Source organism: Taudactylus pleione, unplaced genomic scaffold (assembly GCF_031769625.1).
Source record: "Taudactylus pleione unplaced genomic scaffold, aTauple2 ptg000290l, whole genome shotgun sequence".
NCBI lineage: Eukaryota > Metazoa > Chordata > Amphibia > Anura > Myobatrachidae > Taudactylus > Taudactylus pleione.
The window spans coordinates 5353649-5369921 of NW_028284692.1; the positions used below are offsets into that span (position 1 = coordinate 5353649).

Here is a 16273-nt window from a genome sequence, read left to right on the forward strand (position 1 = left end):
AACCACTGAATTTACAAATGGTTCTCTGCTCCCAGGAATTCCAGGGAGCCATATGCCACATTTCTGCTGTGCCCACTGCATTATACCACGCTCCCAAGTTCATGGCATTTTGCCACATTCCTGCAGAATCAACATCCTTTTTATCACCAGCTCCAGTGGAGTCTGTATATTTACAATGTGCTGCTGAGGCACCTACTTAATTATGTCAGACTCCACAGTAGCTTCCAGCATTGTGCCACCTGCAGATCGGCTGACATTGTGCCATAGTCCTTTGGAACTCTTCTGTGGCTAAAAAGTGGATGCAATGCTTTGGTGAACAGCTCATGGAAAATATCTGGTGCTGAAACTCTCTCTTGCTGTGCTCTGACTTTTGTTGGTTGTTTTTAATTACAGAAGAGATACTATACTTGAGTTCCGTGTGTAGTGTCATAGATTGTGCTGACAGACCAGGCCCTATCTGTAGTCATTTTGGGTCAAAAAGAAAGATCCAGTTTCTTGCTACTATAGTTTTCCTTGCTGTGGATGAATTTAGTTCCATCTGTCGCTGATTTACTTCTAGTTGTAGTAGAATATTTCAGATCAGGTAGAGTTTGGTATACTGTATTTTTGGCACAGCAGCGCAGATCAGAAGCTAATATACTTCTTTTAAAGCTGCAGCTGTCTTCTAGGCTCCTCAGCCAGATTTTGCTGTAGATCAGGTTTCTAGTATGGCTTAGTTCTGGCTCTGTTTGAGATCTGGTTCTGGTTATGTCGTATGATCTCAGTATGACGTGTGCTGCTCAGTCAGGAGTCACAGGATCGGCTGCCACATCCACCCATGAATAATTCATAGGATAACTAAAAATACATCATAGTTGAATTCTGTGTGTCCCATTGTCCTCCCTCATCCTGTCTTACGGCATGCTCCCTCCCTCATTACACAGTCTGCCTACAACCTTCTCTAATGTACACACCTATCTTGCACCTCTTCTTCCAGATGATGCTGTCACACCATTTGTAATATTCCTATTATTTGACTTCTGTATAATTTCCCAGAGCACAACTTCTGTTTATACTCTCAAAAAACATGCACAGCCTATTTGTTATTCTATCTTATAGCATTCTTTCACCCATAGTCTAATCATCTGTTCCAAAAAGCTTTTCTCATTATTGGAAATGGTGCCACGCCAATCATACACAAGGTTCCCTTTCTTAGTTATAGAAATCCTTAACACATGCCTGATCACATATGACAATCCCCTTATCTAGCAAACACTTCTCTTTTCCGTGTGTTTGTGTCACCATTGATAATGCAATGTTAATAACAATATGTATGGGGAAATCTTATATTGTAGTAGGATGTGTGTGACAGTCCAGGGAAATGTATAGATAATCATCTTGTTTCATCTGCAGCCTCAATCTCTGCCATGTCCCTGGCTCAGTCCCTGGGATGGCTTCTTTTTGGCGCAATGGGCTGTGGTGCCGTGGTAATGGAAACTCTGCTGCCTAGAGCTGGAGGACCTGTTGTGAATGTGGCTTTGGTATTTGGAGGGTCATATCCACAAATGGATTTGGTGGGGCCCCTGATTCCAGAGGGATCCTTGGCGTTACCTCTCGATATTAACACTGTTACTGTGCTTGTTAATGACAGCAGCCCAGGACCACTCCTGCGTCAGCTGTGTTTGGCATTGAAAGGGGCACACGCAGTTGTATTTCAGGACAATATTGGAACGGAGGCCGTGGCCCAAATCCTGGACTTCATCTCCTCACAGACACTTGTACCAATCATCAGCATTAGTGGAGGCTCCGCAGTGGTCTTAAATCCAAAGGTAAGATTAGTTAATGAAACCACTTCCCGCAGTTTTTCGTTAAAGTGAAATTATAAATATTTGAAAAAGTTTTTATAGAAGTAGACATATTGGTCTATTTATTAAACTGTGATCTGAAATGGCTGCTCTGGTAACCTCTTGGGTGAGAATCAATGTCAGGTCCTTTGAGTTGTGTAGTAATTTTGAAATTTCTTGACATTTTTCTGTCAGAAATGTGTATTTCTGTCAGGGATGAAGTGATGTGCTGCTTTTCTGTGAGCAGTGTCCTTGTAAGAGATGTTTTTATTTACACTTGTGGAGTGATACAGATGTGGCTTTGTGATGGGGTTTAGATAACAGGCGTGAGGTGTGCAGTCAGGGTCCAATCGCCAGGCTTGAAAAGGTAAAAACTCACATTTTATTCATCTTGACAAGATGATATTACTTTAACATTTACGTCCTACCATGGACCTTTTCTTACATGATTACTTGATCCTATCAATTTGTTTGGACCACAAAAGGAAATAGGGACATTGGGCCTGATTCATACTTGAATGGAATTAAAACATTGGGTGCAAGCATGTGTCCTGATGGATCCATGCAATTCTGACAGGCATTCCTGGGTGGTGACTGGGTAATGGCTTTCGTTGGCAGACAAATTGGGGGCATGCCGGTGTCTAGAACTGCGTCGGTGCCCATGTACCATCAGACATTATGAGTAACCATAGAGTTGCTCGAATGTCCAATGGTGCCGCCGATGTCCGCTCAATGGCGTGACTATTGCACACATTGGCAGATTAGAACTGCAGCCGGTGGACATCTCAGTAGACAGACAGCCCTTCAGCTGTGTCATTAGCATAATTTCTTAATTAGCGTTGACTCCTGAATCAGGCCTATTGTACACCACTTAAGCACGTTTGTTACACACAAAATCTAATTTCACAGAAAATCGTATTCTGTGACTTAAAAACAGTTTGGATATGAATGAGTGATGCTAGTGGTCCCATTATAAACAAACAAACTAAAATTGCACATCTGTCTTGTCTGAGACACAAATAGTACAAATGCCTAAAGATGACTGAACTCATCACCTTTTTATTGCACAAATTAATGTGCCAATAGTTCTGTTTTTAAAATCATTTATACACATCTAGTGCTTCCTCTTTACTCAGGCAACTTAAAGGGCATGACAATACTTGTTTAATGGTGATAGCAATGTTATAAAACGGTTGACATATAATGCAATCAATACATTTTAATGTATTTTTGTGCTCAGAATATATTGCTGATGGCAAGTGTGGGTGATATTATAGGAGCGAGTACTGTAGTTAATTGTAGCTTTAACCAATGAACCAGCAAGTGCAGGTTGGCAGTTTGGAATTTTTTGTATCCAGAATTGCACGGGCCACACATGCTCTTATCTTTGTTCTACAAAAGAGGAACATAAATGTTTATTGCTCTCACTCCAATATACCTTTGCTGACAATTCTAAAAAGTGTTGTTTTCCTCCTGACCCCCCACTACCTTCTTCCCTCCAAATGACTGAAAAATTCCATGCTTAGGGCCAGATTCACTTAGCCACAATCAGGGGCGTTTTAATAGAGGAGGGGGGCCGTGTGCAGACAGGGGCCCCTCCTCTCTCCGGCGGTGCACCGGGTGCAGTAGATTCTGGCTTAGTGCCAAAATCTACTGCGCATGCGCGAGTCTCTGGGGATATCGCGCCCGCGCCAGTTTCCCGGAGACAGCCACTGCCATTTTCCCAGTGATTTTTGCTGCTCTGCCTGTAGCTATGGGTCAACACGTTAGCGGCTCCGTTAAGGACAAAAATCCCTACTTACCTCAGATTTCTGTTTGAGCCTCAGGAGGGGTGAACGGAAATCAGCAGTCTGAGGGCTTATCGTGGGCTGCAACTGAACAGCCCTGGGAGCTGCTACAAGCCCGCTGTAATTAGAGCAGCTCATTGAATCCGGCCCTTAGCCATGGATGTGGTAGCACAGATATTTGAGCGCTCAAGCACCCGCAGGGCTGGTTCCTATGCTCTGAATCTGTTTTTTTTGGTGTACAGATGTTTTTCTTGGTACACAACATAGTTGAACATATGTTGGCAAAAGTAAAAGTGTCACGTCAAAAACAGAAAGAAGGACCTATTGTAGGAACTACTGTTATTTGACACTGTTAACTCTACTTAATATTGTCAACTTCCGTAAACATTGGTTTATGTGTGTATAACTGCATATTAATGTATTTCCATTTTAAAATGAGCCTACATGGCACTAAGATTAGCAGGCACAATAACACTCACCTCTGGTGTGTACAATCACTAGATTGTTTGTGTGAATAAAGGGTCTGTGGGCATCCCATAAAGCAGGAAATTATATCTTCCTGATACACACAGTCTTGTTTACCATTCATGCATCACTGCAGTCATTGTACGAGTACTTTCTCCATGAACACACTGACTAGTCCATGTTTGGCTAGCTTCTCCCATTGTAGAAATGTAAAATAAACTCCTTCCACTTGGGTGCAATAAACCATATGTGTGTCCATTAACACATGCACAACTGCAGATAGATGGCCGCATTATGTCATAAAAGAATAGAATTTTTTTTTCCTGTTTGTAAATGATAACGAGCAACTATATTTGCACACAACGGGCAAAATTTACTAAGCGTCAGGTTCTAAACCCCGGCGGTTTGACGGCAGGTTCTAAACCTCGGGGGTTTAGTGGCGGTTTGGCGGTGGTTTCTAAATGACAGCCCTGTTCTATTCTATAATTTGTTTTGACGGGGGATTTGTAGCGATTTTGGCCTTAGTAAATCTGCGGCTAGCAAAACCGCCGCCAAACCGGCACCAAACCGATGGGGTTTAGAACCCGCCACTTAGTAAATTTTGCCCAATGTCTGAGATCAGATCCCCTCATTTGGCTTTCTGCAGTTAAATAACAAATGTTATTTAAATATCACATGTCCCTTTAATACACAAAAAATAAACAAAGAAAACATTGGTTTGAGACTCCCCAAAAACATCTACAAATGTGATTGGCTCATCTATGCTGAGGCCCTATCTCACTAACAGAATGAATTTTCTGCTTTCGGCCATGAAAGGTCTCGTACCTGAGCTTGAATGTTGCTTGTGATGATGAATTTCATTTCATTTTCAATTTGTTTTTAATTAGCGAGTTTGTTACTGTGTATGACAGAGAGCAGGAGCTTTGAAAAAATCAAAGGAAACAAGTAGTTTCACAGCAGATGACGCATCTGTTTCTATCCTTCCCCATTTGTGCTCTCTCCCTGCTGTAGTATATGCAAATAGGGTGAACCTTGAGGCAATGGCTATAATTGGCTAATTGACTTTTACTAATAACCAAGTTTTATTGCTGCGCTATTTATTATATGGCATATCTGAAGCTGATTTCCTTTTCTATGGACATTAAAATGAATGTCCAGAACAAGGAAGATAATTTAGAATTGTAAAGTGAACTGTGAGCAAACAAGGAATGGCTCCATGGCCCTGGTTCTGAGCCGGATGCAGCCGCACGTCTTTTGCCGCAGTCGCGTCTGTGGCGTTATGCTAATGCTGCTACAAAGCCCTTCCGTGGTGTACATAAGTGCATCCCAATGTGCGCAGACAGGCGCTGAGATAGCACTTGGTGTGTCTTTAGATGCACCATCAAAACTTTCCCCAGCCCTATGGCAGGTGCAGATTATTCATCTGAATTTGGCCTCCTGTGTGGGCAATTCTGCATTTCTGTACGCAACCACTAAAAGCGACACGCCTGTGACACTCCTAATACACGCCCATAAGGTGGACCATCTCTGTGCGTCCCTTAGCCACCTACCTGTCACTGCCCAATACATTTTCAAAACATTTCTGAGACTGTCCATGTCCCATGCACCTCAATCGTAAAAGCGTCTCCCTGCGCACGGACTCTGGACACATGCGCAATGCAACGTAAATGCATGCGCAGAGGAAAAACATCGCTCCACTGCATGCAACATCGCCGCTCCATCCAACTCAGAATCATGCCCCATGTGTATAGAGAATGCTGTAGGAAGGTAAGATCTTTGCTTTGATCAGAAAGGTACAAGCCATAATAATAATAATAATAAACAATAAATATAGCAATTGATTTTTTTCACAGTCTGTATGCTCCTTCAGTGTTTGCATTGTTGTATTACATGTGTACATCACGCCACTAGATGTTAAACAAATACATCTTTGTCATTCCCAGGAGCCGACCTCTTCTTTCCTTCAGATTGCAGCATCGTTGGAACAGCAGCTCGCTGTCATATTCAAGGTGCTGGAGGAATATGATCTAGGTCCATTCTCTGTTATTACCAGTCATTACCCTGGACACCGACTTTTCCTAAAAACTGTACGAGCTCTGTGTGAGACTATACAACCAGATTGGGGCCCACAGGATGAGTTGATAATAGAGCCAGGCACAGGTCCCCGTGGGACACAGCGAGTGCTCAGACAAGTCTCGGCTCCAGTCCTTCTATTATTCTGCTCTAGAGAGGAGGCTGAGGAGCTTTTCACTGTGGCTGGTGAAGCTGGACTCCTGGGGCCAGACCATATCTGGATTGTACCAAGCTTCACTATTGGTTCTCCAGAACGTCCCGCTAGCTTTTTCCCTGTGGGACTGGTTAGTGTGGTGACTGATGGTTGGAGGAGGAGCCTACAACAAAAAGTGCAGGATGGTATAGCTGTAATTACTGCAGCAGCTAAGAACTATTTACAGAGACATGGCGAGCTGCCTAACCCTGGAGGGACCTGTTTGGCACCCGTGCAAGTTCAAGGGAATGACACCCTGTATAGGTATGTGTCAGGGATATAAAATCAACATCACTAATATGCTTATATCTTCCACTCTGTTACATTGTTTATAAATTTGTATAATATATGTTTAAGCTCCAGTTTAAGGCATTATCTCACTGTGTAATTCTTCTATTTGCGCCCATCTCATAGGCATATGTTGAATATAGCTTGGCGTGAGACAGATCTTTCTTTCAATACCCAGGGATTTCTATTAGATCCATCCATGCTGGTTATTACACTGACTCCGCAAAGAGTATGGGAGGAGGTACAGTATGTCTTTTGCCCTTCCTCGGTAGTCACAAGAAATCTCCACAGCCAAGGAAAACGGTCTCTATCTCTCTCTTTCTCTCTTAAACACTCTCTTTAGGTTGGCAGGTGGGAGCATGGTATAATACGAATGAAATACCCGGTGTGGCCACGATATGGCACTGGGCAACAACTTGTGACAGATACTCGTCACCTAACTGTGGCCACCTTAGAAGAGAGGCCTTTTGTTATTGTTGAGAGGACAGACCCAATGACGGGAGACTGTGTGCGGAACACTGTGCCTTGCCGCAAGCAGAGCAACCTGACCTTGAGGTAAAGGTTGTGAGTCAAGATTGGAAAATGCAGAGTGGTGATCTAAGGGGGGAGGAGGGGTAATGATAATTCTTGTTGACCTGATCAATACAGATGCAGTTATGGGTAATGTTTTAATGCTAGAAATATTTTAGTGAATGTCTAATATCCTGCATTTTCCACGAATTTTCATTTAATTGAATCATCAAATTTGAGGAACTGCTGTTATACTCAACTTTCAATAGCAATTTAAAGCTGTTCATCTCATTCTGTAAAACTTTCCCTATCCCAGAGTCCTTTTCTACTATCCCCTAGCAGTTCCGGTGAACCTTACTCCAAACTGTGTTGCAAAGGGTTCTGTATTGACATTTTGAAGAAGTTGGCACGTACTGTTAAGTTCTCATATGATCTATATCTGGTGACTAATGGAAAGCACGGGAAGCTTGTGCGAGGTGTGTGGAATGGAATGATTGGAGAGGTGAGCACTTAGCAGACAATTACTGGTGCTTTCCCCTAACATGCAATACCAATAGTATTTTGCTGTCCCTTCATTTGTCTCATATGTTCCCTCTAGAATGTAAACTTTTTCACCATCCCATCTTCCACTCACTTGTCACCTTTCTTCACTCTCTGCCTTTTTCCTCCTCTGTTTTCCACTCCTGCTCAGGTTTATTACCAGCGTGCTCACCTTGCTATCGGGTCTCTCACTATAAATGAAGAGCGCTCAGAGATTGTGGATTTCTCAGTTCCCTTCGTAGAGACCGGAATCAGTGTCCTGGTATCACGTAGCAATGGAACTGTTTCCCCTTCGGCTTTCCTGGGTGAGATCTTCAGAATATCACTCTTGCATGTTTCACTGCAGAGCACCACTCCAGAATCCTTCCTTTACAGATGAAACATTATTCCATAGCCATCTGTTGAGGAAAATCATTCCATGCAAAATGTTGTACAATAATTTATGTTTTCAACGTTCTGAAACCTTTTACTCATGGGCATAACCACCATAGGTGCAAGGGGTGCATCTGTTATGGGGCCCAGAGCTAAGGTGGGCCCATCTTCCTTGTCAAAGTTACATGTGTTATATGCATTTTCCACCATTGGGTGGTACATAGGGGCCCTTACACACGTTTGCTATGGGGCCTAGTTATGCCTCTGCCTTTACTACAAAAGTCTTCTTTTGGAGTCTGTGAACTTTAAATTGTATGTACTGTAAATGAGCATTACATTATTCACTGGTCTGGACAATTCATGATGATTTTATACTGTTGGGTATTTGGGCTTATATAAAAATGTCTGCAAACACCAGACTTAATTAAAGTGGCCCCTGATTTCTGTGCCTGTTCTGCTAATTATGTAACACAACCTAATGATCTATTTATTGGCCAACTGCTCATGAGACCCAGAATGATTACGTTTCACTCCATGATACTAGGCTCATAATGCTTCCTATTCATTTACTGACTTACTGTACTTTTTTGGGTGTTCTCAGGATGACTGCATAGTTGTTCTTACTGTCATAAAGATCACAGTTTTGTTCTTGAACTCCTTCTAATGATCATCTACACTTTTCCCCACAGAGCCATACAGCCCAGCAGTCTGGATGATGATGTTTGTCATGTGTCTGTCTGTGGTAGCGGTGACCGTATTCATCTTCGAGTACTTAAGCCCCATGGGATATGACCAAGACCTAAACAACGGAAAACGTGAGGAAAAAGAAATTGTTGTGCTTCGGAGAGATTTTTGAATAGAGAAGTGAGACATGAGTCTTGATAATGATGGCAGGAAGAGGGTAATCATGAATGATATAACTGTTGCTCACCCAGGGCTGGTCCTAGACTATGTGGACTCCAGGGCAAACATTTCCTTTGGCATCCTGCAAAGGAACTTATCTCAGTTTAAGCATAACAAATACGTAATGCAAAGCATGACGCGGGTCACTCGTATCGGAGCTCATGTCTGTGCCTTATTTTTACCCAGATTGCATACTTTTTCCTGCACTTTGCATCATAAGTCAACAACACTAAGTACTTGGAATTAGTATTTTTGTCACAAAGGAATTGTTGGTAGTACATATGTAATTATTGTAGACTTATTCTCAACAGTCTAATATAATTTGTAGTTCTCAAAAATCAATGTAAGACACTGCATTTGTTAAAAAACTTATAGTATTGGCATAGCAGAAAATTAATCAAGACACGTGAATAAATTAACATTTAGGGCTCTATACATCATGTTAATTATCGGGGTCCGAATGTACCCTGATAATTAACATTCCTACTCGCCGCAAGCGTCGGAGCAATTCATCACTGCTCCAGCACAGAGATAGCTGATCTGAAAATCAGCTGTCTCCCCGGAACTTTTCACTGCTCCTTTCAGAGCAGTATAACTAGTGCGCATGCGTGACCTATTAGTCACACATGCGCACAAGAGTCTTGGCGTCCGGCGGTATGAGCCAGACAGGGGCGAAGGGATTTGAAAGGATCCCTTTTCGCGACCCGGGACTCCATTCCATAGGGAAGGAGCGGGTTGCAGGAGCACTCGCTATCTGAACATGGCAAATGCTCCCGCAGTCAAGTTCCGAAATATTGTATTTATACTAGTGTATGGGGACAGTCGGCCATTCCGGGAGAGAAAGGTAAGCAGGAGATATCTGTGATACTAGTGTATGGGGACAGCGGCCATTCCGGGAGAGAAAGGTAAGCAGGAGATATCTGTGATACTAGTGTATGGGGACAGCGGGCCATTCCAGGAGACAAAGGTAAGCAGGAGATATCTGTGATACTAGTGTATGGGGACAGTGGGCCATTCCGGGAGAGAAAGGTAAGCAGGAAATATCTGTGATACTAGTGTATGGGGACAGCGGGCCATTCCGGGAGAGAAAGGTAAGCAGGAAATATCTGTGATACTAGTGTATGGGGACAGCGGGCCATTCCGGGAGTGAAATTTAAGCAGGAAATATCTGTGATATGCCTTTTTTGATGAATAGCCCGAAAACTTAATTTCTACAATTGCAGGTGAAAATGTTCATTTTCATCTGTAATTGGAGAAATTAAGTGATGATAAATAGAGCCCATAATAACCAACAAATGACCACACAATACAAAACTTATAAATGTGTACTCAGAAGTTATGTTTCTCAATTAAAATTGTAATAATAATTATCAACAATAAATGTCCTGAAAAACTTCTGTTTAAAAAATAACAATTTGATGCACTGTTAGCAGCACCTAAGTGCATAATTATTACAGCCCAACATAGGGCCTGATTCAGAGCCGAACGCTCTGAATCAGGGCCCTCCTCCATGAAAATGGAGCGTCCTTCTGGACGCTCGCATAGCTGTGGGTGACCACCCACAGCTTATGCGAGCGTCCATGATGATGGTCGCGATGGTTAAGACCATCTCAACCATCGGGCTTGCGACGGAGACCCTGCGGTAGGGTCTCGCTGCCGCAAGCCCTGGAGTGATTTTGGCTCTATCAGAGCCAAAATCACTCCCACTGACATCACTAGTGAGGCAGGCTTCAGACGGTAGGCGTTGCCATGGGAACGGCTCCGTCTGGCAGCCACGCCCCCGGCACGCCCACCAAAGGGGGCGTGCTGTCAATCAACATCGACAGCACGCCCCCTTTGGTGCGAGACCCAGAGCGACGGAGAGCCCGAAGTGCAGCTCTAAGTAAAGTCCCCTAGGTGGTTGTACCACTAAACAAAGCTAAAAAGCCTGGTATGAACTCCGATAAAAGTCCTGTAGCCTCCGCTGACATCAATGCAAGTGGCAATAAGCTGGTGGCTGGATCTTGTAGCACGATGCAGAGACGATAGATCCTCTATCCACCTATATATATTTGGTTTTTAACAAGTGCAGTGACTCACATTGATTTTTGATTAGGTTTCTTACATTTGTAAATGTCAGATGGCCTAATTCAGAGGTGGATGCAGTGTCAGTTTCGGTCATAAGCAGCCGATGTTTTCAGTCTACGCATGTGTCCGAGTCGCACTGCACGTGCATCATGATAGTTACTGTTAGGGGATACAGAATGCATTTGGATGCAGAGAGAGAGGTACTATTTCAGTGGGCGTTCCTGAGATGTAATTGGGGTATTTAGCAAGACATGGACGTGTCGCGGCCAGCGACTGCGTCTTCTTTTGCAGTTACATAAGCATCGGTGGTCATATTCCGATGGACATTCTGAGCAACTATAGGGCTGCTCTAATGTCTGATGGTGCAACCGATGTATGTCCGATGGTACAACATATTACGCAAAGCGGCGGATTTGAGTCACAGTCGATGGGTGTCTCTGAAGGAATCCCATCAGCTGGGGCGTTAGCATAAAGACACAGTCACGGAAGAAGAGGCAGTCGTGGCATCATGCCTCCAGCTGCATTACGTATCCCGCTGCGTTGTCCAATGCAGCATCAGATACTCTGCAGATCATCAGCCGGCTAAGGTGACCCATGGGGTCACGCAGCCGGCCGCCGCAGATGAGAGAAAGAAACCAGACCCAGAAGTCCCTCCATCGCAAGCTGCATGGCTGCCCAATTTGTGTCAATGTTTATGCTGTTGAACGTCGTTGGCTGGACATGAGAAGGCAGCAGCGGGCGTACAAGCTTTGGAAACATTAGCATATTTTCGCAGCTGCTTTCCATGCAAAATCGTAGCTGCGATTGCATTAGCATACATCTCTGAAACATGCCCAATGTGTAAATAGTTAGGTTATCATGGGAGAGACCATGTACAGCTTAGCTGAATAAGAATTGCGGGAATTTAATGCAAAGACATGGAGCGATGAGAGTGTGGAAAGAACATAGAATTAGAAACACTGTTACACAGAACTGAATTTGCATCCTCTATGCCCTAAGACATGAAACATTTTGTGAAAAATAAATATTACAGTCACTAATCAGATTGGTGGGTTTCAGTGTGAAAAGAAGAATAACTTCAAGCAGACTGTTATGTTTTGTCCTTGGCCTTTAAGCATAAATCGCTGCTTGACTAATATGAATATTTAAATTCAGCCTTATTTGAATAGGGTCACTCGGCCTAATTTGAATAGTGTATTCAGTTGTTCTGACTGCTTTGTGGTAGGAGGAATATTTCTTCTTCCTCTTCTACTTCTCACCTTTCTGCCACTCTCATTCATTCTGCCTTATCTCACCTCCTCAGCAGCCATCCCACACACCCTGCAAATATCACTGCCTAGAGATGAGTGAGTTTCCCACCGAAAGGTTCTGATCGCCAATGTTAAAAATCAGCAATGAAGACAAACATTTGTCTAAGAAATAGTCTACAGTGAACTTTTGAATTTAGGGCTTGATTCAGTTGTACTTTACAGATGTGTCTCGCACATCTTTGCTACAGTTGCACCAAACAGCCCCACTCAGCGCGCCAGGTCCAGTGAAACTCTGCTAACACTGGACATCTTTTTTTTCCGAAAATGCGTCTAAGTTGCAATGCGACTAGGACGCACCAGGAGACTGCTGATTCATTTGATATGCAACACTTGTATATCTGTGTATGACTGAATCTTTGAATTTATATATGAAGTGCTAGGATCAGGGTTGCCGACATTTCGCTCCCTCCTTCCGGGAGGGAGCTATCGGGCAACCACACAGGGGGGCGTGCCACGTTGAAAATGGGTTGTGGTCTGGAACATGACACACCATTAGGGGCGGGGCATAGGGCGTGACAGCGTGATTGTGGCCCGGCCCCAATGCCAAGATTAATGGCATTGTGAAACAGGGGGCGGGGCTACGATGATGCAACTCAGCGCGAATCGCGTCACCGCCCCCCCGCTGCCGGGGTTTATACAGCTGGCTCGCTAGGGCCGGGAGGCTTGCCTGCCTTTCCGGGGGGCACCCGACTTTTCGGGGAGGCTCCCGGACGAATCGGGAGGGTAGGCAAGTATGGCTAGGATACAGCGGCTAGATTCTGCTGTGCTTCATATACAGACTCAGTCTCACACAGATATACTAATGTCAGATATCACAGTAATCATCGCAGTTTCCTGGTGCATCCTAGTCACATAGCAACTAAAATGCATTTTCGTCAAAAAAAAAGATGCCTGATGCTAGCAGAGTAGAATGGAAATCTGGCAGCTCCCTCACACCAGGCATGTCATTCTGCGTAGTGTATTGAGGATAGATGTATGAGGACACATCTGTATGCTGATATGTACACAGTTGGCCAATGTTTTCTGTACAGCGCATGCATGCCGATGCCTCTATGATGTTACTCACAGAGAGGATGTACAGTAGAAGCAGAATGATTGCCAGTTAGGGTCTGTGTGTGGGTGGTAATGGAGGGTTGGTTTGGAAAATGCGTGCGAGTCGCAACTGTTTTATAGGCGTGTCAGATCCAGTCATAGGGTTACTTAGAAGGCCGATAATCAAGTGATCTGTGATTGATGCTGCGCCTTTGTACATAAATGCTGCGACTGTAACATTTGCATATTAATTTACAGTATCTGCGTAAAAACACACGTCGCAATGGGATTAGCATACAACTCTGAGTCAGGCACTTAGCTCTGGTTAAAAACATTAAAACTTTCACTTTAATAAACAGGAGCAGCATCATTTCCTATTCACAGAGAAAAGATAATGGCACGGGATGTAGTCAGCATACCGGCGTGCAGGGTGCTGACCGTCTAAATACCGGCGCCGAAAACCTGACAGGTCAGGATCCCGGCACCAGTATCCCGACCATCGGCATCCCAGAGGTAACTATCGGGGTGTTATGGGGAGGTTGGGGTTAGGCATTAGGGGGAGGGTTCGGGACCGGGGAGGGAGAGTTAGGATTAGGGTGCGGGGAGGGAGAGTTAGGATTAGGGTGCGGGGAGGGAGAGTTAGGATTAGGGTGTGGGGAGGGAGAGGTTAGGTTTAGGCATCGGGGAGGGGGTGTTAGGTTTAGGGTGCGGAGAGTGGGGGGTTAGGCTTAGGCACTAGGGGGTGGAGGTTAGGGTTAGGCACCAGGGAGGGAGGGTTAGGGTAGGGGATGGCTGTTGGGATACTGCTGTAGGTATTCTTACAGCCGGGATTTCATATCCAACCCAATGGCACATAGGTGCTTTCTGTGCCTGTATACTGTGCCCAGGGAATTCAGCACTTATATGCACTCCCCCCCATGCTAGTGCAGGCATTGTGAGTTCCTATCACCCAAGCATTGATACACTTTGTGAATGATGCTGAATTTTCTGCTCCTATTGGCCCCAACCCCCTCCTCTTCTTTGATATCATGACTGAAGTGTATATATGTGTACATATGTGTATGCCCGTGTTAGCATTATTTTTGGGTCACCTGTCTATAAAGTCCTGTTTGAGTATCAGGTCAAGGCCAAAACCAGCCAGGTTCTGGAAACTGAACACACAATTAAGCGTTTATTTATTTACTAAGCAAGTCGCCACTTCCCGGCTTGTTTAAATCTGAAATTTAAAATGGCAATGGTTTTTATAATATAATAAAGTGACACATATTCCTAACACATAATATACAATAGAAAGAATCATGACTAGAAATAATGAAAATAAACAGAAATAAAAATTAAAATTAAAATAAATAGAAATAAAACAAAAACAATATGAATGAAATTAAAATAATAGAGATACAAATAAAAAACATATACATCAATAATAGAAATATAAAATAAATTCAGCATGCACCACTACAGTTGTATGGTGCTACATAAACAGAATACTTCAACTCCTAAAAAACACCAAGCAAAAGCTGCTTAGCAAGTAGCAACACTACATCAAAAGTGGAGGCTGGTTTTAAAATGTTTGTAGCATAAGATCATCAAGTTATAACTCCATTTGAAAGGGATAACTTGTATCTTTTCGAGAAACACAATATTTGTCAAAAAAAGAATATATATATATTCATCTAAACAAGGTTCCAGGAAAAAAATCAGTGTATTCAGTATACTGTTTTTTGCTATATGTAGCAATCCCAAACAGGGGTATAAACTGTGAATAGATCCAGTTGAAACACTTGTAATTAGTGAGCCTGTGGAATTTTGGACGTGGGTTGCCGGTAAAGATTTTGAACAACTTGCATGTGTAGTGAGTAATCGTCTCACTCAGAATATAGAAGCCCCAATGGTATCCCTTATATCAGTCACGGTACTGCATGATAGATGTGACAAAGGGGGTCATTCAGACCCGCTCGCGAGCGGCAGGACGCTCGCAAGCGGGTCGATGTTCCCCACTGCGCATGCGCACGACGGAGGGAGCTCCGTCGTGAGCATGCGCGAGACCCGGCGAGCGACGGGCTCACCATCGCTCCGGGTCTCGCACCAAAGGGGGCGTGCTGTCGATGTTGATTCCATGGGAACGCCTACCGTCTCAAGCCGGCCCCACTGACATCACTAGTGATGTCAGTGGGAGTGAGTTTGGCTCTGATAGAGTCAAAATCACTCCAGGGCTTGCGGCAGCGAGACCCTACCGCAGGGTCTCGTCGCAAGCCTGATGGTCGCGATGGTCAAGACCATCGCGACCATCATCATGGACGCTCGCTATAGCTGTGGGTGGTAACCCACAGCTATGCGAGCGTCCATGAGGACGCTCCAAAAAAAGGTAGGAGGGCCCTGATTCAGAGCGAGCGCTCTGGTCAGAGCGTTCAGCTCTGAATCAGGCCCAAAGCCCGCAGTGGTATTTACCAGTCACAGTATTCAGAGTGAGTGGCAGCCCATAAATCATTAGCCTTTCCACATGTGGGCAGTCTTGTTACGCGTTTCTCCTCCTTGAGCCCGTCGACGGTTTATTTTCATTATTTCTAGTCATGATACTTTCTATTGTATATTATGTGTTATGAATATGTGTCACTTTATTAAATTACACCTTTTATTTGACTAGCACGTGTTTTCTTTTTTGCATTTATCTCTCTTGGGGATCTTCCAGTTTTCCCCAATTGTGGTGGGTGGCTGTCAATTCTAAGATACGGTTTATGACTATTTTATTATATAAATGCAAATTTTTGGTATCCTATAAGTATTAGCGCCTTGGGTTCTTTTGTATCTATGGTTTTTATAATATCATGCCGGGAAGTGGCAGCTTACACAACCCACTGCTTACTAAGTGAACGTCTTAGTTTCCTCTGAGTAGCATTTTCCCTGCTACAG

At 43.9% G+C, this 16273-nt stretch overlaps 1 protein-coding gene across 2 annotated transcripts in view; it reads left to right on the top strand.

Moving 5' to 3' along the window:
* The first annotated feature begins 1392 nt into the window (after nt 1–1392).
* The window catches only part of GRIN2C (glutamate ionotropic receptor NMDA type subunit 2C), a 47286-nt gene continuing 32405 nt past the window's right edge, over nt 1393–16273 (top strand). The window contains exons 1-7 of one of the 2 annotated variants that reach the window (XM_088482594.1): nt 1393–1808; nt 6019–6605; nt 6756–6870; nt 6973–7184; nt 7479–7641; nt 7831–7984; nt 8741–8866. In XM_088482594.1, the coding sequence (XP_088338720.1) occupies nt 1407–1808; nt 6019–6605; nt 6756–6870; nt 6973–7184; nt 7479–7641; nt 7831–7984; nt 8741–8866 (1759 nt within the window). In that variant the 5' untranslated portion in view covers nt 1393–1406. The remainder of the gene's footprint in view (nt 1809–6018; nt 6606–6755; nt 6871–6972; nt 7185–7478; nt 7642–7830; nt 7985–8740; nt 8867–16273) is intronic. The other variant, XM_088482595.1, reaches the window with a different exon arrangement.